The sequence below is a fragment of the Tetranychus urticae genome, chromosome 2 (genome assembly GCF_039701765.1).
Source record: "Tetranychus urticae isolate SD_2017Ah chromosome 2, NJAU_TeUrti_SD_1.0, whole genome shotgun sequence".
NCBI lineage: Eukaryota > Metazoa > Arthropoda > Arachnida > Trombidiformes > Tetranychidae > Tetranychus > Tetranychus urticae.
The window spans coordinates 17,706,503-17,726,603 of record NC_142959.1 but is presented as its reverse complement, the minus strand read 5'-3'; the positions used below and the strand labels follow the sequence as shown (position 1 = coordinate 17,726,603).

Genomic DNA, 20,101 nt, shown 5'->3' with positions numbered 1-20,101 from the left:
CAGAAAATTTCGATAATTGCATTTGAAACTTGTAATGGTTGGGTCATTATCAATAACATTTACACCATGAACCCCATTCGTTATGCGGCAAACCAGTCAATGGAAAGAAAATTGAAACCAAAGAATGACAATGGAATTACAAATGATTCAAAGAGATTGCAATTGATTGAAATTGATTGCTTACCATCAACATTGAGTAGTGCCGTGTGTGAATCAGATGCCACTGAATTGCTAACTATACAAGTGTAGTTGCCGTTGTGACGAGGAGAGACTCGAGCAAAGGTTAGGTCGGAAGAAAATTCGTCCGTTCGAATGCCAATGTTGTTTATTGGAGATTCAATCAGCTCATCATTTTTAAACCATTGGAAGACAAATGGTGGATCACCCTGTATTACTGTACAAACTAGACGAGCTCTCATTCCTTCTTGAATGCTTTCAGGGAATTTAAATGGATCAATCATGGGGCCAGCTGAAAGAAAGAAAAGGTTTTAATAAAGTTTGGTCGATGGTGATAATGGCAATGATAATGATGTTGCTGGTTATTATCAAGTCCAGAAAGTGGATGGGTGAATATGAATGATAATGGATAGAAGAGCCATGAATTAGATGAGATAAAGTGTTGACTTCCTTTTTCCGGTTCTTGTTGTTATTATTGCGGACATTAGGAGGATGAAGATGATGAAGATGGGAAGATGAGGAGATGCAGGTTAAAGGTTTTCACTGCTTTTCTGTGTTTGTCTTTTTTCTATCGTTTTACTCATTTTCCAATGATAAACAATGTTACTTTGATCGAGAGTTTTTTTTTGCCAATGAAAATACAAATTTTTGTCCCTATTTTATTGTAATGTCAATCTTCTGCAATTGTTGACGGAAATTTCAAGCAAACAGGAAATTTTTATTCTTATATCATGAAATGGTTTCTGCAAGTCTAATAAGTTTCATCACTAGTAATGAATGCAATTGAATCGGTTTTTGCAGGTTAGTTGGTAAATGCTTGAAACGCCTCTTACATCAGATTGAAACATTTGATATGATTAATTTGAATCTATTTTACACTTAACTTCTTTACTTGTCTATTTCAATGTAATTAATATTAATTAGCGTAATTGTTTCCAGGCGTGTTATCGTTATTATCATTATAATGTTTTTACCACTAGATTTTGAACAAGCAATTTAACTTGACAAAGTGTTTGGGATAAAAATTGAGCTTAATGTTTAAAGGTGAAAATTGGAATCACATTTTAACTCTTGTTTGAATATTGGAGAGAAATTTTTTTCGTGCTGCAAAATTGTATACAATTAAGTTTAATTGATTGAATTTACCATCAGCTTTTCATTTATTTTCTTGCTCAAATTGATTCAAGTCAATGATGTTTACATAATAACAATTAACGGGCTTCAAAGCTTTATTTAGATTGTTGCTTTAAATTTTTGCTTCTCCTAAATCTGTTCTCTCTTTTTTTTGAGTCTAAATTGTTTTCAGGCTTAGTTTGAATCTAAAAATTGCAATTGAATTGAACATTAACTGGTAATGATGATGATTTTGAAACGTAACGTAGTTACATTATTTGTTTGTTGTTACTTCGGCTTTAATCATTATTAATAGATGAGTGGATAATGATTGAAGTAAGCAAAGATTTAGGAAAATCTGGTTTCACTTTCAAATGATTATCAGATTGAGACCAGTGATTGAAGTAGTAATCATAAACAATCAGACAATTACTAAGTGATTCAATGGGATATTTTTATCTGTGGGTAAACATTTCAATGTCAATCAATTGTTACGGTTATTTGTAATAAATTAAATTGATGATAAATCTATTGAAGTGAATATAATAGTTTGGATGGACAGTTACGGTTACGGTTGAATCTTGAGGAATGAAAGTGAGTAAAGGGAAGATGAAATAGACTATCGATCGATAATTACATCAGTTTTTCCAATTGAATATTCTGATTTTGAGAATGAAACACTTGGAGAAAAAAAACAGACAGATAGACAGACAGAAAGATTGAAGCAAAATCTGGGATTCAATGATGTAAATGGTGAGGTTAGGTTAGGGTAAAAAGGAGTTAAGGTTAGCTTGTGATTGAACTCAAGTTGTATCCAAGTTGCAATGAAAAAAAGGTGATTGACTAGGAAAATGTTGACTTACCGGTAATAATTATATTAATTTTTTGAGCAGAAGTTTTAATTCCATTGGAAGCTTGGCATGTGTATGAGCCATCGTCGACCGATTTTTGAACATCATGAATAACCAAGGAACCATTTGAAAATATTTCTTGTCTTCTATTGCTTGGTAAACGAGTTGGACCTAATTAGGAAAAGATTATTAACAAATCTGTAATCAACTAATTGGAGCATTTAGCATTTGATTAATGATCTTGGTTTAATTGATGTTTAAAAATGATTGTTTAAGATTATCAAATGGTTGGGAAAAAAAGCGAGGAAAATATGAACAAAACAAGAGTTTCTATAATTATAATGATGAGCACTTTATTTAGTTTGTCAGAATGGGAAATGTTGATAGCGGTTAGAGTTTTGGGTTAAATTAAACTGGTAGTGTGTCTGGTTAAGCAAGATGTCACAGTGAAAAGACTTACCCTTTGACCAGAAAATGGAGTCAATTGGATAACCTGAGTAGGGACAATTTACAATAACTGTTGAACCTAGGGTAACATGTATATCCTTAATGGGTTTAACATAGGGATCACCTTTAACATGAATACGAGCACTGTGGGAGGCACTAGCAACCCTATTGGCAGCTACACATGTATAAAAACCACCATCGGGAACACTTATTGAGCTAATATTAACATAACTGATTAATCTACGTTGTGGCGAGGTAACAACAAAATCAGCAAGACGAAACCTTTCATTGTTGATAATGGGTAAACCATCTTGTTTCCAGGTTATTGTAGGCATAGGTGATCCTGTGGCTTCACATTTAAGGGATACACTTTTACCTGGGTCAACAATTAACTCATCAAAGGTTGATAAAAGACTAGGCACCGATATTGTTGCTGTAGTTGTTACCGTTGTTGTTGGTGAAGATGGTGATGATGACGGTGATGATGGTGAGGGTGATATTAAAGATGAACTGGATATTGAAGATATTAATGGTAAAGATGATAATGGCGGTGATATTAAGGGTAAATCACTTTCGGTCAAACTGTGGACAGATATTAATAACGTAAAAGCAAGTGATAAAGAGAGGGAAAATGATAATGAAGTATAAATGGCAGCATTTGTTAGGCTCGGCCAACTCGGCGAGCAGAACATGGTCCAAATTAGTTATACCATTTAAATGTGTATTGTTTAACAGTTAAATGCTGTTTCTGCCGATTCTCTGGATTCTACTGAAGAGATTCTGTGGATTTAGCTTTCTCCAACATTCCTCTCAACTTGAGTGAGTTCAGTTGGAATATGAACATTCTCCTTTCATCTTTTTCATCCCTTGCCAAGAGAAACGAAGAACAAAGTTTGGAAACGAGAATATTTGCTTTTTATTTAACTCTACTAGATGGAGCAACTAATTTGACATTTTGCTTTTTTTGCAAGCAATTGCAATGAATGTGTATGAAGTAATGGACAATATTTCAATCCGAAAACGATACTCATCAGATAATTTATTTGTATAAAGTTTATCATGTTTTAATTTTTTTCTGAATGATTTCAGTTATTAAGGATAGACAGATAGATAGGTGGATAGGTAAATAGACAGAAAGTATGGAAAGAATGAAAGAAAGAGATAGAGAGAAAGATAGAGGAAAGAGAGAGAGAGAAAGAGAGAAATAGATATGAGAAAGAAACAGATAGACAGAACCTCCTCTCAGATTTAGCAACAATTTGTTTGGGTTTTGACTGGAGTGGAGGAGGGGTTGATAGAACCCAGAACATTTGACCCTGGAACTTGTCCAGCCATACCACCAGAGCCTGGACCCATTCGGTTTTTGATTTCAGCAGCCATAGTCAAAAAGGCCTGTTCCACATTGGTTGAATTTTTCGCTGAAGTTTCCAAGAAAGGTATAGACAATTGCTCTGCAAATTCTTTAGCTGTCGTATAATCAACCACTTTCTTAGAGGTTAGGTCACATTTATTACCAACCAGCAACTTGTTGACATTATCACAAGCATAGCGATCTATTTCATGTAGCCATTGTTTCACATTATTGAATGACTCCAAATCTGTTACATCGTATACAACGATTATCCCATGGGCCCCACGATAATAAGAGGATGTTATAGTTCGAAATCTAGATAAACAAATGTGAAGTAAAAAAAATGGTCAAAGACATTATTGAATGTTATTGGGAAACAAAGCCAATTGAGGGCAATTAAAGAGGCTACGTCATGATGGTAATATTGTGACCAACCTTTCTTGTCCGGCTGTATCCCAGATTTGCAATTTAATTGTTTTATTATCCAATTCTATGGTTCTTATCTTGAAATCAACACCTATGGTTGAAATGTATGATTCTGTGTAAGTGTCATCAGCAAATCTAAGGAGTAAACATGATTTTCCAACGCCAGAGTCACCGATGAGAAGCAATTTAAATAAGTAATCACTGTAAAAAAAGGTAAATATGGTTAGTAAAGGGTATTTAATTATTGTAAGTAAGCAATGAAATTACACATCACAAGAAAAAAGAGAAGAGGAAAAAGAAAGAGAAATGAAAAAGAGAGATAGAAAGAGAGAAAAGGGAAGAAGAGAAGAGGTGAAGAAAAAGTGGTTTCAGTTAGAATTAGTCAATTAATGAAAATGTTGGGTTAATTGATTAAATAAATAATAACAATTACTCACTATTCAGGATTCATTTTAATTAATTTAAAGCAACAAAAAATAATCCGACAATTGAATATAATCAAAAAATAACAATTGACGAGTAAAATATCAATGGAGTTTCTGTTTTGTAAAGCCTCAAATACACTTATACACTAACAAGAAAAGGATGACTTTATGCAGTTCTGGCTCCCTCTCTAGCCCATGACGATGGGTGTGAGCACTAGGCGGTGAGTTTAATCACAGGCCTAGTGTTACTTTGATATCTCAAGTATTTATTCAAAGAGTGTTAATTATTCAGTCATTTAATCGCTAAATCAACCTCATCAGTTTTTAAACATGTTCATTTCATTAATCTGATTGCCTCAACCAAACTCTTCAATGTTTCAATAGTTACCAAATTTAATGTTGATCGCTGTGATGCTGAAAATTCAAGTTTATGATCAATTGCATGTAAACTAGTATCTGAAGACAATTTAAATTAAAAATTAAGATGATAACAACTTCCTCATTTGATTAATAAATTTTTATTCAGTATATTTAAATTGTTTAATGTGATTTAACATTTTTCATCTAATTGTCAAAGTACAGAGCATCATTTGGAGATGTTCCCTACAATGACTGGATGACTGGGTGTTGAGAGTTGGTTGTAAAATTACAACTCGTCCAACTTGTCATGAATTGAATATACTTGACTCAATTTTAGTCTATTTTTTATTTATTTATTTTGTTTATTAATCAATTGTTAACTTTTTAATTAACAATGCTGGATTTAAGTGAATTTCAAAAGATTGGCCTCGGGCTGGCAATGTTTGGCTTGTCCTTTATTGTGATCGGTGTTATGCTCTTTTTTGATAGAGGTTTACTGGCGATTGGAAATATCCTCTTTTTAACTGGATTAACATTCATAATTGGACTTCAACGGACATTCTTCTTCTTTTTCCAAAGGCACAAATGGAAGGGTTCAACAGCGTTCTTTGCTGGTTTAATGATTGTTTTCCTGGGTTACCCGTTTGTCGGAATGGTTGTTGAATTTTATGGATTCATCTTACTCTTCCGTGGTTTCCTTCCAGTTGCAGTCTCATTTCTCAGAAGAATTCCTGTTATTGGTACAATTCTTAATTTACCGGTTATTAGTAAAATTGCCGATGCTTTAGGGGGAGATTCACATCGATCTATAGTTTAAATCAATTGTAAGGCTATCATGTAATTTCATCATGAATGCATATGTAAATTCGTTTCGAGTTTTGCGCGATAATCCTTGGTAACCACGTTGCCAAGACTGAGTTGACTCAGAATCTGGAATCATTCAATTTTATAATAAATACTTTCTATGGAACAGGTTATATGTACACAAATCTGTGTATCTTTAACTATTAAGTTAACCGTACACATAATGATGTTGAATGGAAAGATTCAAATAATAGTTTAATAATTGATTAAAAGTTAATTTTTTGATCAATTTTTATTAAATCCCACTCAAAGAATGCATACATTAATGTACCTTAACGCCAGAGGGATGAGTTTAACGTATTGACTTCATTTAACAATGCCTGCTTAAACAATACACTTAATAAGTTCAATCATTATTTGAAAATTAATTCTTAGCTCAGTGGTTAGAGTGTAGCGAAATCAAAGGTTATGGTCAGGGTTCGATTCTAGTTTTGATAAATTTTTTGTTTCTAGAAACTTGAACGAGTGCAATTTTTTTACCGCAAAATTTGAAACAGATATCTGTTAGAATGATTTGAGATCAGTTTAATCCATTATTAAATTTTCATTTAAATCCTTTCTTCAATTCATCAACATCATTAAAATGCTCAAAAATTCTTGTTCTAACTTCAGATTAAGGCTTTTCGTTTCATTAAACGAAAAATTTAGTTATTATTGGTGGTATCAGATACAGATATCGGATAGTATCTTTGTGTACATATAACCTCAACCACTTTCTATCAATTGCCATTCCAATTGTCAAAACAGTTGCTTTCTTTTTTTTATTTTATCTGTTTTTGTTATTAACATTTTCACTTCTTCACCGAGTTTTTAAAATATCAAGTTTCTTATTTCGCTGTCATGGAATCAAATGAAGCTGACTCAAATGGTATGGAAAGTCAAATGGTGTTGAGAGATGATTTGATCAAAACTGCAGTTGACTTCCTTAAAATACCAAAAGTTGCCAATAGTTCTATTGATAAAAAGAAAAGTTTCCTTCGTTCCAAGGGTTTAAATGATGATGAGATTGATGTGGCTTTCTTACAGTCTGGTATCTCTGGTTATGGACACGGTGATATGGCTGTAGCTGAAAGATCTGCTTGGTCTTCCCTGGCAAGATTCACGTTTTCAACAGCAATTATTGGTGGTATCTTTTATGGTGGCTATCATTTATACAAGAAATATATTCAACCTAAAATCCTGCAATACTTCAGTGATCGATTGGATACAATTGAAAGTAAATTGGACAACATTGTGGAAACTGTTAAAAAATTGGAGACTGAATCTGCAAATGACAAACTTAATATTATGAAAACATCTCGCCCTAATGCTGCTGAAATCCATGCTATTAATGAACTGAAGACTGAAATTTCATCTGTCAAAGCCTTGATTTTGAGTAAAAATTCTTTCCCAATGAAACCTTCCTCAGAAGCAACAATACCTTCATGGCAGCTCGATGAACCAGTAACAAATGGGATTCCCAGTGTTATATCAGCAACTGAAGAAGACGATGATTGATTAAAGCAAAATTTATCAAGGAAGTAAAAAAAACTGGTCAACATGAAATATTGGATTTGCATTTATTTTTAAATTTGGTGGTTAGGTGGTCAAAAGTAAATGCAAGTAAAATTAATAAGTTACAATATTTAGTTTTGTTTACAAAGTTGTATATTATCTTTTTTTATAAGTTAACAAGTTTGGTATAAATCACATAGGGAGTTGAATCGTACAGCATGTCGCATCTAAATAATTGTAAATAAATAATTACCTTACATCATTTTTGTTGGAATCATTTTTACGAGTTCCCAGTAAAATGCGGCTCAACTTTTCTCGTTTTTGGTACCTTCTTTTGTGCAATTTTCTTACCGTGTTTTTACCCATTTCAGATATCTCAAGGAGCCTTTCAACACCTGATCCAAGTAAATCGTTAAAGCGAAGTATTCTTCCTCTCAAACTTTTAGTTAAATTTACTCTTTTAGTTCGAGCCCAATCAACAAAATCAGGATTAACATCTCTCAATTGTTCAATTAGTTGGTCAATCGTTTCATTCACTTGACGCAAATTGCCCTCCAAGCGAAGTCCAATATTTATTTTGGCTTTTGTGAAATCAGCCTCAAGGTCTTCAACAATCTCATCATATTTGGCTAAAGCTTCTTCCAACTTTTCCTCATCAACTTCATCTCCACGTCCCATGAAAGATTCAACGATACCTGTAACTATATCTTTGCCTTTTCCTAATCGATCCCTAAAAGAATCCAAATTTTCTAAAAGTCGAGCAGTTTTCGTTTTACGCTTGGAAGTCGATTTACCAGGAGCTGTGACAGTTGAAGGTGATGGCAGTGATACATCTTGTTTATCAGGCACCGAAGTATTCACTTTATCCTCTGAATCGTCATCTTCTTGAGCATTTACTGGCAAAAGGAAAAGAAAATTTCAAAACAAATGAACACACTTTATACTTATTGATGAAACAATTAAGATGAGAGTTGCACAAAATCCGGGAAATGAAATCCAAGCAAGAGAAGACACTAACCTTTTATCCAAATCAGTCCGATTATCAAAACTGTGAGAAGAAATAATTTATCATTGAACATTAGAAATCTCATAACGACAATTAAAATATTTTCCAACTGAAATCTGATATTATGATGTAATTTTGAAAACACAAACTTCTGATCAATGTTTTTCGCTTATAGCCAAATGTAAATTCTTGAACTGTTGAAATCTCAGAGTCACATATAAACTATTGAATCGACTTTGATTTTGTGTTCAGTTGGTTTGTGGTAAATTTTTCTTCTTAAATACTCTTTTAACAATCAAATCGCGTGCAAAACTGGTCCTAACAACTTTTCTTCTCTTCACTTCTTGAACATTTCTCTTTTTGTTTGTTTATTTGTTTTGTCTCTTTAATTTTTCTTAACAATTGATCATCAACAAGTTAACAAGCATTGTCAAGGCCAGCTAATAAATTGTTACGTTCGATCAAACCAGATGATCGATTAAGATCAGTTCAATATGATTTTGTTATCCATTCATTCGTTGAACATTTTGTTTCTCATCAATTCTTGTAATCAAATAAGTTTAAGACAAAATATGTTGCACGTAATATATCATTTATTTGTAAACACTTTTTCCACTATCATTATCACCATTATTTAATGTAATTAAGGATTAGCATTTATGTCAATACTCGGTGGGCAGTGAAAGCTTTGCTAGAGTTCAATCATTTCACCAAACTTGACCCTTGAATGGTAGCGACAGAATTTCCAGTTTCATTAAATTAATCGAAATAGATTATCGGAAGTTGAAGTATAGCGAAGAGTTGAGAGTTGTAAAAATTAAAGTGATTTAAATTATATTTAATTTTTAAATTTTACAATCTTTCTTCCAGTAAATAATTGAATTTTATCATTTGATGTTGGATTTTAAGAATCTCATAGCTTTACAGGTATTAATTTAATTTACGGTTGTGACTATTTTTTTGGTCCAATCATGTCTTCTGGTTTGACCCATTCATTGAACTGTTGTTCAGTTAAAAAGCCACTTTGAATGGCTGATTCTTTCAATGACAACCCTTCTTTGTGAGCTTTCTTGGCAATCTGAGCTGCTTTGTCATAACCAATGTGGGGATTAAGAGCTGTTACCAACATTAGAGAATCATTCAAAAGTTGATTTATTCTCTTTTCGTTAACCTGAATGCCTGTAACACAATTGGTGTTGAATGAGGTGGCCGCATCAGCTAATAAAGTAATTGATCGCAAAACGTTTGCCACAATCATTGGTTTGAAAACGTTCAATTCAAAGTGTCCATTTGATCCACCAATGGTTACAGCAACATGATTACCCATAACTTGTGCACAAACCATTGTCATTGCTTCACATTGTGTTGGGTTCACTTTACCAGGCATGATAGAAGATCCTGGCTCCAATTCAGGCAACATTATCTCACCTAATCCACATCTGGGTCCAGATGCCAAAAGTCTTATATCATTTGCAATTTTCATTAAAGATGCGGCAACAACATTCAATGCGCCAGATAACTCAATGAATGCGTCATGACTAGCCAAGGCTTCGAATTTGTTGGGAGATTCTCGGAAAGGTAAACCTGTGAGATTGGCAATTTCTGAAGAAACTGCTTTATCCCAACCAACTTTGGTGTTAAGTCCAGTTCCGACAGCAGTTCCGCCGATAGCAAGGTAGTACATTCTTGGCTCTAAAGCCGCCTTAATACGTTGAATGCCAAACTCAATTTGCTGAGCGTAACCAGAAAATTCTTGTCCGAGGGTTAAAGGTACAGCATCTTGACAATGTGTACGTCCAATTTTAATTATATGATTGAATTCTTTCTCTTTTTTTCTCAAAGAATTAAGCAGTTCATCAAGAGAAATGAGCAGTCTTCTGTGAGTTTCGATTGCTGTTGCGACATGCATAGCTGTGGGGAAAGTATCATTTGATGATTGCCCTTTATTGACATGATCATTTGGATGCACAAGATTTCTATCACCCCTTTGACCGCCTAAAATAAGAAGTAAAATTATTAAATTAAACTCATTAAAGTCCAACAGGTTGACTCTATCAATGCTTACCTAAAATTTCAATAGCACGATTAGCAATGACTTCATTACAATTCATGTTGGACTGTGTTCCACTACCGGTTTGCCAAATTACCAAAGGAAATTCTTGTCGTAAATTGATATTCTTTTTCATTAGTATGTCATCACAGGCATTTATGATTGCACCGGCTAGTTTTTTGTCGATATTTGATTGTTCCATGTTAACAATACAACAAGCTTTCTTCAAAATTGCAAATGCTTTAATAACTGCTAGAGGCATCTGTTCGCCTCCCCATTCAGCGTCTTCTTCATTATAAACACCTAAAATAACAAGAGAAAAATTGAAATTTTCAATCTTTTGAGATGACATCTAGATTGAGCTTATACATACCGATCCTGAAGTTGTTTCGCGATCGTTGTGTTTGAGCACCATATAATCTATCAGAAGGAACTTTTACTTCTCCCATAGTGTCTCGCTCAACTCTGAATTTACTGTCGGAAGCCATAATAGCAGAACTAACAGAAAATTTCCTAGTTAGATTGATGACCATTAAACGATGACTGATTCGGGAAATCATTTTGCAATTGAGTTATATCTATTATATTTACAAAAAAGAGCCAAGTGAGATTGGATGATAAAGAAAAAGCAATGATAAAATAACTGAAGAGGCTTTTAGCGAAGGAGATTGAGCAGTACTACGGGAAAGAAATATGATCGACGATTAAATAAGATGAAACCTTGAATGAAATCACAGATGACGGGCGATAAAATATATTAATATTGATAAGATGTATTTTGATTAAGTGAGGTAAACTCAGAATTACAGGGGAGAAAAAGAAGGGTCACTGAAAATGATTTGCTCGTAATTATTCTTGTAATCACCTGATTATCAAAGATTTACAACTGTAGATTATTATAAGGTCCCTGAAGTTAAGAACCATTCTGAAATCTTTCTGGCAAAGACATTGGGATCAAATTTTTCATTTAAGGTTAATTATTTGCTGTTAATTAAACTTCTAGTCTAATTTTAATTAATTTAGTGCAACGACGAGTTATTACTCTTGACCTGTGTTTCTTTTTTGTTATTTATTTATTTCTAACAATTACTTAATCATGAAAATTTGGACATCAGAGCATGTTTTCAGGTAAGTGAAAGGCCTGATTCAAGTTAATTACCCAAATATTGATTGCTGCTTATTTCAACTATTGACCAATTAATTTTTAATATTTTTTCTTTTTGGTTACAGTCATCCATGGGAAAAGGTTGTGACAGCAACGTGGCGTAAATATCCAAATCCATTGAACCCAGCTGTAGTAGGGATTGACGTTGTTGACAGGAATGTTGCAAATGGTACTCTCAAAAGTCAAAGGTTAATCAGTACTGAATGGGGTATGCCACATTGGGCCTGTAGTATATTAGGAGGAGATAAAGTCTCATATGCTGTTGAACACTCAGAAGTAGACGCTAGACGTAAATGCATGACATTAGTATCAAAAAATGTAAGTAATGTCAAGTTCAATTTTTTAAGGCTCTATTAATGGGCATTTTTCGGCTAACAGGTTATTTAACTATTTCTTTTCTTTTTATCATTCAATAGATATCCTTTTCAAATGAAGTTTCTATAGAGGAAAAATTAACATATCTGCCTCATCCGAATAAGCCTGATGCTACTCTTCTAAAACAAGAAGCTATCATAACCGTCCATGGGATCCCATTGAGTAGCTACTTCGAAAGTTTTATATCATCAACAATCTCATCGAATGCTCAAAAAGTAGGTCGTTTTTAATTAAACCTTTAAGTTCAATAAACTCTCACTTTACTTCTTGTTCCGCTTACTTCAAGCACCTACTGAACTTTCACTTAAACTAACTTGACCTTTCATTTTTTCTTTTTATTCAATCAGGGTCGACAAGCGCTGGAATTCGTAATTAATCGAATGGGAGGTAATTCCTTAGAGGAAGAACTACACCATCAAGTGATATGATAATTCAACTAGTTTATTTTAATTACAAATTAACCTCTCTTAGACCCCTAAATTCCTCTTTCCTCTTTCAAATGTAAACATCCCTGTTAAAAACAGTTAACTATTACCTGCTGGGATGTATTTTTTGAATTAGTATTGTTATGTTAATACAAATTAAAAATTAAGTTCACATTTGAATTTGCTTCTAAAACTTCATTGACTAATAAATCCGCGCAATTTGTCAAACTCTCTGTCTCTTGTTTATTATGAAATTTGATTAATGATTGTGATAAATGTTCATATTCACGTGTAAAACCTGATGATCAACTCGTCATCGTATCAATGTGGGGAAATTAATTAATCTTTGAACATCCAACAAACTGGACTTTAATCTGTAATACTTGCATGATTTTATCGATTCTTACTTAATAACAATTTATCTGATGTTAAATATGAATGCAAAACGATATATAATCATATTCAAATCCTTATAAAGTTCAATTACTTCAAGATTTGCCATAAACAATAATCTATACATCTGATTAATTAGTCAATTTTTACCACAATCTCAAATTATCTTGGATAATTCAATTTAAATTGGTAAATTATTTCATAATTACCATTTAGGCTCAACTGTGCGAAGTGTAAAAATGAATGCAAAAATATAGACTCTAATAAATAACTAGATTAACTTGGGTTAGTCAATGTTTGAATAAATATCTTTCATCCACTAAACCACTCTATTAATACAATTAACAATCTATATTTTTCTCATCCCTGTGTAATTAAAAATACACTTTCCAGATACCAAGAGTTACCATTAAAGCCTCAGTTTGCTTGGATGAAGACGATGAGCGCTGGTGATGATGATAAAAGTGAAATCTTGATACTCTGTTTGTTAATAAATGTTTGAATTATATCCAAGTTAAATAGATCATTAGAAGCGATTGATTTGCCAGTGAAAAGCAGTTAAACATGGTTAAACTAACAGCATGGATCATTCATCTTTACAGCCTTTTTTCAAGCACAAGGATAAAGACAGCAAACATTATCATCATGTAATCAACAACAGATCATTCTATCCAGATTCATGAGAAATTTTCATACAATCAATCAACATGATGTCGGATCAACGCAAGAGAAAAAAAATGTTCATAAATTACGGTTCATTTCAACAATCAACTTTCTCTACTATCCTTAACTAATAGAGCTAAATTTTTTTCGAGCTAATTGGTAAAAATATCCTTTCAATGTTAGTTGTTTGTTAACGCTTGTAAACTTGATTGTTAACTTTGATTTTAACCAAGTCAACATCTTTTTTTTAAATGCCTGAACAATTTAATTTTTATTCAACTTTCACTTTATCCAAAACCTGAATCAATTTAACGTTGAATTATTGATGATTTACATTGAGATCAATATTGAAGTCGTATTTGGTAAAAGGCACTTGTTTTTAATGACTGTAAGTTGGAGGTAGACTTATGAGTTATTTGATTTTTCACAAATTACAGTAAACTAGATTTTGGTTGGTTAACTGTTGTGATAGTAAACAATTTTACACATTTTTACATTTTGCTATTTAGTAATTAACTTTCTTGGTTACAATTTCAGCGTCAAAATCAGGTAAAGATGATGAGTATTCGTTGATTAGGTTTGTAAACAGTCAAACAATTGAAAATCAAGATTGATTTAAATGATGTCGAATGATGATGATAGAGAAGAGGATAAAGATAATGTAATAAAACCATTGAATCGTTGCTTGAGATTGATTTAACTGGACAAGAACTATCAAGTCCATTAACAAGTTAATCTTGATGTTATAAAAAAGCTAATTTCGTAGTTGATCTGTAGTCGAGTCTGATGGCAAAAAAACATTTCATATTCCTAAAGATTTTAGATTCATTTGAGAACTATTGGTTACATGATTTACCTGTTGAATCGTTGAATATCTTCTATTATTCCATATCGCATCATCTAATCTTATTTATAACCCAATGTTGGTCAGGTTTTGTAGTGTTTACATTATTTATATCATCTTTTTATACCTGTTTTTGATACATCATTTGGTGTAAATTGTAACATTTTTGAGCCATTGGGTTCCATACTACGTAATTAATGTACTTCAATCTAAAAAGATTCAGTTATATGAGGTAAATAATTTAGACAAGATTGATTTTGCTGCATTTGTTGGGGTTGATGGTGATGAAGGTGGTGATGCTGTTGTTGATTGGATATAACTAGCCAACTGTAATCACCGGTAAATGTTGAATAATCTTGAATTGGATGGTGATGATGATGGTGGTAAAGATGATTACTATTGGTATTATTGTTGTAACCAATTGAAGTTGGTGGGGTTAATGATGGTGAATCCATCAATTGATTTGACGGTGAATTTGTTGACTTTAAGTTTGTCAATGATAGACCATTTGGAGTCATCGATGGTGAAGATGAGGAAACAGAAGATGAAGACGAAGAGGACGGCGATGATGATGAAGTTGAACCTTGGGTTTCATTTTTAATCAAATTGGGATACGTTGATGGACAACTGTTGGCTAACGGATTGGCTGAAGTTGCTGTTGTTGAAGGATTGGTTGATGTTGCTTGAGTTGTGGTTGACATTGGTGATGAACCTGAAGATGATGAGACTCCAAGAGTCATTCCAACATAACTGTTAACATTTGAATAAAAGTTGGCATAATCAAGATGAAGATGATTACCAAAGGCTGTTGATGAAAGTTGCTGTTGCTGTGGCTGTTGTTGACTATGATGATGATTAGATGTTAAGTAGCTTTGATTGTAATGTGAAGAGACAGTTAGTGGTGATAAAGAGGGAGTCACTGAACGAGTAATCACTGAAGGTAACGTCGATGAAGATTGATTTGTGGCCGGTGAAGGTAGAGGTGGCAGTGGTAGGGATAAAGGAGGAGGAATACCAATTGAAGGTGGTGTTGGTGAGGATAGGAACGAGTTTGAATATAATCCCGTTAACCTGGCGTTGTTGTTTTCATTGTTATGTGAAAGTGTAGTTGTAGTTGAGGTAGATGTTGAAGTGGCCCTTGTATTGTCATTTGTATTGTCAAGATTACCAGCGTTTGTATTACCACTTAAGCAATTGATTTGGGTTAACTTTTTACGCCTAAATCCTCTGGGTCGCCGTCTAAATGAGCCTTCCTCAAAGATACACTCAGAGGAAGGATCAATGGTCCAATAATGACCTTTACCAGGTTTACCAATGTTTTTGGGCAGCTTGACAAAGCACTCATTTAATGATAAATTGTGTCTAATTGAATTTTTCCAGCCCTTATAGTCACCACGGAAGCAAGCAAATTTACTCTGTAAATATTGATATATCTCAGCCAGAGTTGCCCTTTTATTGTCCGAATTTTGAATTGCCATGACTATCAGGCAAATATACGATAATGGAGGCTTATCCATTTTACGAGATCCAGTTAATTTAGCATTGGTAGCGATTAAAGTATTGTTTATTGAGCTTAAGCTTGAGGCTGTTGAAGACGATGATGAATTGAGTCCTGTAGTCATTGGTATTGCCGTTGAAACCACCAAATGATCCATATTAACTGTACCATTAACATTAACGTCAATCACTATTATAAACTGAATTAAAAAAGGGCTAAGCCAAACATTTGATTACAATATTGTAAAATGTTGATTAAACAAGAATTAACATAAACATAAACAAAGCAAGCAAAAAGTAAAAGGGAAACATGAAATTACAAACAAAAATGAAATGAAAACCAAAGATATTATTATATTATGATTAAAGTTGATTAAGCAGACGATTTGTAAAGTTATCAATGGAGAAAGAGTGAAAAGTTATTCAAGATTGTGGATGACGATGAAGATGATGATTAAGATGAGAAAGAAGAAGATGAAGAAAGACGAAGAAAAACAAGAAAACGAGAAAACGTTATACACTTGTAACTCTAGCTCAATCCGCTATAGGAGCTTCAACCAAAGGGCAGAAAGACAGAGAGCGTTGGAAAGAAAGACGTTGGTAAAGAGTAAAGAAGGAGGAAGATAGAAAGAGGAGTGAAGATGATCATCATATATATATGTCTATGTGTGTGTGTTTAAAGGACTTAATCTTCCTCCTTCTTATCACCCAAATCCCGTAACGGTTTTATCATCTAAAAGTGACTTGTCTAATTGCTCGTATTATTATTAGGATATATCTTTGGTTTGTTTTTGTTGCTGTGTTCAAATTGCGCTTTACTCCGACTCAGGCCTAATGTAAACTGGATAATATATTGGAGTTTAGTGAGTGTAAAAAATGGTCTCATCTTCCTTGTATCACCATCAGCATCATCTTCATCATCATCTTCTTAACCATCACTCTCTCATCTTGGCCAATCTTCTTGTTTTCTTAAGCCTGGCATACAAAAAACACGCAAAAACACTAACCTAAACTAAACAGATCAATAAGACTTCTGGCTTCTTCCTTGGGATCACTTTTTCGGCCCTTTTCTTCATCAATATCATCTTCATCATCCTGATCGTTCTCCTTTACCATCTTCATCATCTTTACATCATCTTGGTTCATCTGTTTTTCTTGGCGTTCACCGTAATTTTCTCAGATTTTAACTGTTTTTTGCTCCTTTTTTTGATGGATTTCAATGTAAATATCCTTTCGCTCGGAAGGAGGAAAAAAAAGTGGCGTAAAAGGAAAATGATAAAGGCAAAGTTGCAAATTGATGGTGATGATAACAAGATGATTGTATTGATGGTTATGATGATGTTTAATTGTACACAGTAAAATTAAAGGCAAAAAAAGTGAGGCGAAACACACAAAAACCTCCCAAGTTGATCTTTTGCGTTTCCAATCCCGCAAATGGTCTAATCATTAGTGTTAGGCCACCCGGACTAATCGATAGCAAAGGCAAATTTCAATTTTGGTCAGTTTTGTGGATTAAACCATTTGACTATTCAAGTGAGTCTATTTTCAATCTTATTGATTTTTAATATTGAACCAAAATATTGATATTGTAAAAAGACTGACATTTTTCATTGGAGTCAGTAAATGGCAACTAGATTATTCAATGTTGTTTGGAGGATTTTATTAATTGTTGAAGTTAACAGTTAACAATGAACAGTATTGTTGTCCATTCACAATTAGAGCAATTAATACATTTATCTATCCTTTACGATTATCCTTGATTTTACTTGATTTCATTATTACATTATTAAAGTTAGTCTTGATTACTCCGTTCAAGTGTTAATGATTAAACCAATACAGTCTAAACGAAATATTCAACAGGTTATGGGCTCATCGTGCTTTGTTTATTAGTTGCGTTTAAAGGTATTGTTTTATTAATCATTGACGAAACCTATTTACACCATGGAAGATTCAAAATCTATATCAATTGAAAAATTAAACCAGGAAAATTGGGTTAACTGGAAATTCAAGATCAAGTTGATCTGTGAAGATTTGGATTTGTGGAATATTCTTACCGGTGACGAGAAAGGTGATAAGTTGAATGGTCAACAGTTGACTGCTTTTGTTAAGAAGCAGAAGAAGTTGATGAGATTGATTGCTCTTAATGTCGAGGATCAGTTTTTAACTCTCATCAGAGACTCGAAAGATCCAAGAGCTGCTTGGATTTGTCTTTGCGAAAATTTTGAGAAAATTTGTCTTGCAAATCAGTTCAATTTACGGAAACAATTATTGAATATTAAATATATATCTGGGGATATGGTCAAGCATATTAATACTCTAATTGATTTGAAGCAAAAATTGGAAGCTATCAATCAGACTGTCGGTGATAATGACATGGTTATTGCATTACTTCAAAGTTTACCGAGTACATATGAAACTCTGATTGTTTCCCTTGAATCTCAATTCGGTTCATCAAAAATTGACTTCAATTTTGTTAAAGGTCGTGTTCTCGAGGAGTATAATCGTAAGCTCAACCTTGATATAGCAAATAATGATAGTCAGATTGCTTTGCTAACCAGTAAATTGAGTATCAACAACAACAACAAGAAGCAAATCAAGGCAATTAATGCTAATAAATTAAGACAAAAGCGCTTTGGAAAGTGCAATTATTGTAAGCAAAAAGGTCATTGGGCTCGAGAGTGTAAAAAGAAACAGAATGACGAAGATAAGATGAAAGATGCTTCTGATTCTGTTAACGTTTCAGCACTCATGGTTAATACTGGAGCTAACCATGTTGATCAATGGTATATTGACTCTGGTGCTTCTTCTCACATGGTTAACAATCTTAAATGGTTTTCTGATTTAAAGTATATTGAAAATGTACCAATTACACTTGCAGATGACAGTAAAATTAATGCTATTGGTATTGGTACAGTAACATTGAAAATTGAAACAACTGGTGGTATCAATGTTATTAATCTAATGAATACTTATTACATTCCTAAATTGGGTAAGAATCTATTATCAATGTCAGTTGCAAGTGCCAATGGTGCTAAGATTTTGATTGAAGCTGGATATTGTTCGATAAAAAATGGTAAAAATCGGTTATTGATTGAAGCAAAATTGATTAATGGTTTATATCAGATCAAAAATATTGTAAACTCTTCTGTTCAATGTAATATTGCAAATGAATTGAAAATGGATGAAACTGTTTTATGGCATCGAAGATTAGGTCATTGTAATGTTCGAACCGTTGAAAGGTTGGTTAAAGAGGAGAAACTCAAATTATCGAAACAAGTAAACCATGATATTGTTAAAACTTGTGAGTCATGTCTCTACGGTAAACAAACAAGAAAATTATTTGAAGAGTCAACCTCTAAGTCATCTGAGTGTCTTGACTTAATTCATAGCGACATTTGTGGTCCTATGCCAGTTGAGTCAATTGGTGGTAATAAATATTTTCAAACGTTTATTGATGACTTCAGTAAGAAGACATTTGTGTATTTGATGGCGAAAAGAGATCAATCTCAAAGTATTATTATCAAGTTCTTGAAGCGAATTGGGAATATTAAAAACAAAAATGTAAAAGTATTACGTACAGACGGAGCAAAAGAGTTTATTGCTAAAGAGGTTGAAGATTATTTATCACTCAATGGTATTCAACATCAGCTTTCTGTTCGTTATTCACCTCAGCAAAATGGTGTAGCAGAACGAATGAATCGTACAATAATGGAAACTGTTCGTTGTATGTTACATGATGCTAATATGACAGATGAATTTTGGGGTGAAGCTGTTGATACAGCAGTTTATCTTATCAATCGTAGACCTAATTCAAGCATTGACTTTAAAATACCTGAAGAAATTTGGTCAGGTAAACCTATTGATTTTAGTAAAATAAAGATCTTTGGCTGTTATTGTTACGTTCATGTACCAAAAGAACTTAGAAATAAGTTAGAATCAAAAACACGTAAATGTATTTTTCTTGGTTACCCTGAGAATCAAAAGGCATTTAAAGTTTGGGATGAAGCTGAAGGAAAGTTGATAGTAACTAGAGATGTTGTGTTCAATGATGATATCGTTGATAATTACACTGATTCAGCTAACTTGTCCGAGCACCAAAATACAATTGTTAAACCACCTTCATCAATGCTTGAACTTAATAACAGACAAGACAAAAACATATGGTTAAAAGCAGC

The 20,101-nt window shown here is 33.1% G+C and overlaps 8 protein-coding genes across 10 annotated transcripts in view; 3 read left to right on the top strand and 5 right to left on the bottom strand.

The window, feature by feature from the left end:
- The window catches only part of LOC107366656 (cell adhesion molecule Dscam1), a 49,784-nt gene extending 46,381 nt beyond the window's left edge, over positions 1 to 3,403 (bottom strand). Inside the window, exons 1-3 of one of the 3 annotated variants that reach the window (XM_015934280.3) lie at positions 2,602 to 3,403; positions 2,154 to 2,312; positions 185 to 469 (exon numbers count right to left, since the gene is read on the bottom strand). In XM_015934280.3, the coding sequence (XP_015789766.1) occupies positions 185 to 469; positions 2,154 to 2,312; positions 2,602 to 3,280 (1,123 nt within the window). In that variant the 5' untranslated portion in view covers positions 3,281 to 3,403. The remainder of the gene's footprint in view (positions 1 to 184; positions 470 to 2,153; positions 2,313 to 2,601) is intronic. The other 2 variants (XM_015934279.3, XM_015934281.3) reach the window with 2 other exon arrangements.
- Positions 3,404 to 3,595: 192 nt separating this feature from the next.
- Positions 3,596 to 4,928, bottom strand: Rab1 (RAS oncogene family member Rab1). Its single transcript, XM_015934289.3, has 3 exons — positions 4,803 to 4,928; positions 4,375 to 4,566; positions 3,596 to 4,254 (listed from the first exon to the last, which is right to left on the bottom strand). The coding sequence occupies exons 1-3, from the start codon at positions 4,814 to 4,816 to the stop codon at positions 3,837 to 3,839; spliced, it is 624 nt and encodes a 207-aa protein (XP_015789775.1). The 5' UTR covers positions 4,817 to 4,928; the 3' UTR covers positions 3,596 to 3,836.
- A 474-nt stretch (positions 4,929 to 5,402) lies between these two features.
- LOC149094046 (vesicle transport protein GOT1B) lies at positions 5,403 to 6,120 on the top strand. Its single transcript, XM_089268437.1, has one exon. It carries the CDS (start codon positions 5,545 to 5,547, stop codon positions 5,965 to 5,967), a length of 423 nt encoding a protein of 140 aa, XP_089124563.1. The 5' UTR covers positions 5,403 to 5,544; the 3' UTR covers positions 5,968 to 6,120.
- A 645-nt stretch (positions 6,121 to 6,765) lies between these two features.
- Positions 6,766 to 8,662, bottom strand: LOC107366662 (uncharacterized). Its single transcript, XM_015934287.3, has 2 exons — positions 8,527 to 8,662; positions 6,766 to 8,404 (listed from the first exon to the last, which is right to left on the bottom strand). The coding sequence occupies exons 1-2, from the start codon at positions 8,597 to 8,599 to the stop codon at positions 7,758 to 7,760; spliced, it is 720 nt and encodes a 239-aa protein (XP_015789773.1). The 5' UTR covers positions 8,600 to 8,662; the 3' UTR covers positions 6,766 to 7,757.
- Positions 6,855 to 8,766, top strand: Pex14 (peroxisomal biogenesis factor 14). Its single transcript, XM_015934288.3, has 2 exons — positions 6,855 to 7,745; positions 7,880 to 8,766. The coding sequence occupies exon 1, from the start codon at positions 6,855 to 6,857 to the stop codon at positions 7,509 to 7,511; it is 657 nt and encodes a 218-aa protein (XP_015789774.1). The 3' UTR covers positions 7,512 to 7,745; positions 7,880 to 8,766.
- Positions 8,767 to 9,331: 565 nt separating this feature from the next.
- LOC107366657 (fumarate hydratase, mitochondrial) lies at positions 9,332 to 11,425 on the bottom strand. The gene is made up of 3 exons (XM_015934282.2): positions 10,938 to 11,425; positions 10,580 to 10,867; positions 9,332 to 10,509 (listed from the first exon to the last, which is right to left on the bottom strand). Exons 1-3 carry the CDS (start codon positions 11,122 to 11,124, stop codon positions 9,467 to 9,469), a joined length of 1,518 nt encoding a protein of 505 aa, XP_015789768.1. The 5' UTR covers positions 11,125 to 11,425; the 3' UTR covers positions 9,332 to 9,466.
- Positions 11,426 to 11,497: 72 nt separating this feature from the next.
- slmo (PRELI domain containing slowmo) lies at positions 11,498 to 12,709 on the top strand. The gene is made up of 4 exons (XM_015934291.3): positions 11,498 to 11,692; positions 11,795 to 12,047; positions 12,146 to 12,319; positions 12,452 to 12,709. The coding sequence occupies exons 1-4, from the start codon at positions 11,661 to 11,663 to the stop codon at positions 12,530 to 12,532; spliced, it is 540 nt and encodes a 179-aa protein (XP_015789777.1). The 5' UTR covers positions 11,498 to 11,660; the 3' UTR covers positions 12,533 to 12,709.
- A 1,234-nt stretch (positions 12,710 to 13,943) lies between these two features.
- LOC107366659 (uncharacterized) lies at positions 13,944 to 16,474 on the bottom strand. The gene has a single exon (XM_015934284.3). It carries the CDS (start codon positions 16,082 to 16,084, stop codon positions 14,639 to 14,641), a length of 1,446 nt encoding a protein of 481 aa, XP_015789770.1. The 5' UTR covers positions 16,085 to 16,474; the 3' UTR covers positions 13,944 to 14,638.
- Positions 16,475 to 20,101: the final 3,627 nt, after the last annotated feature.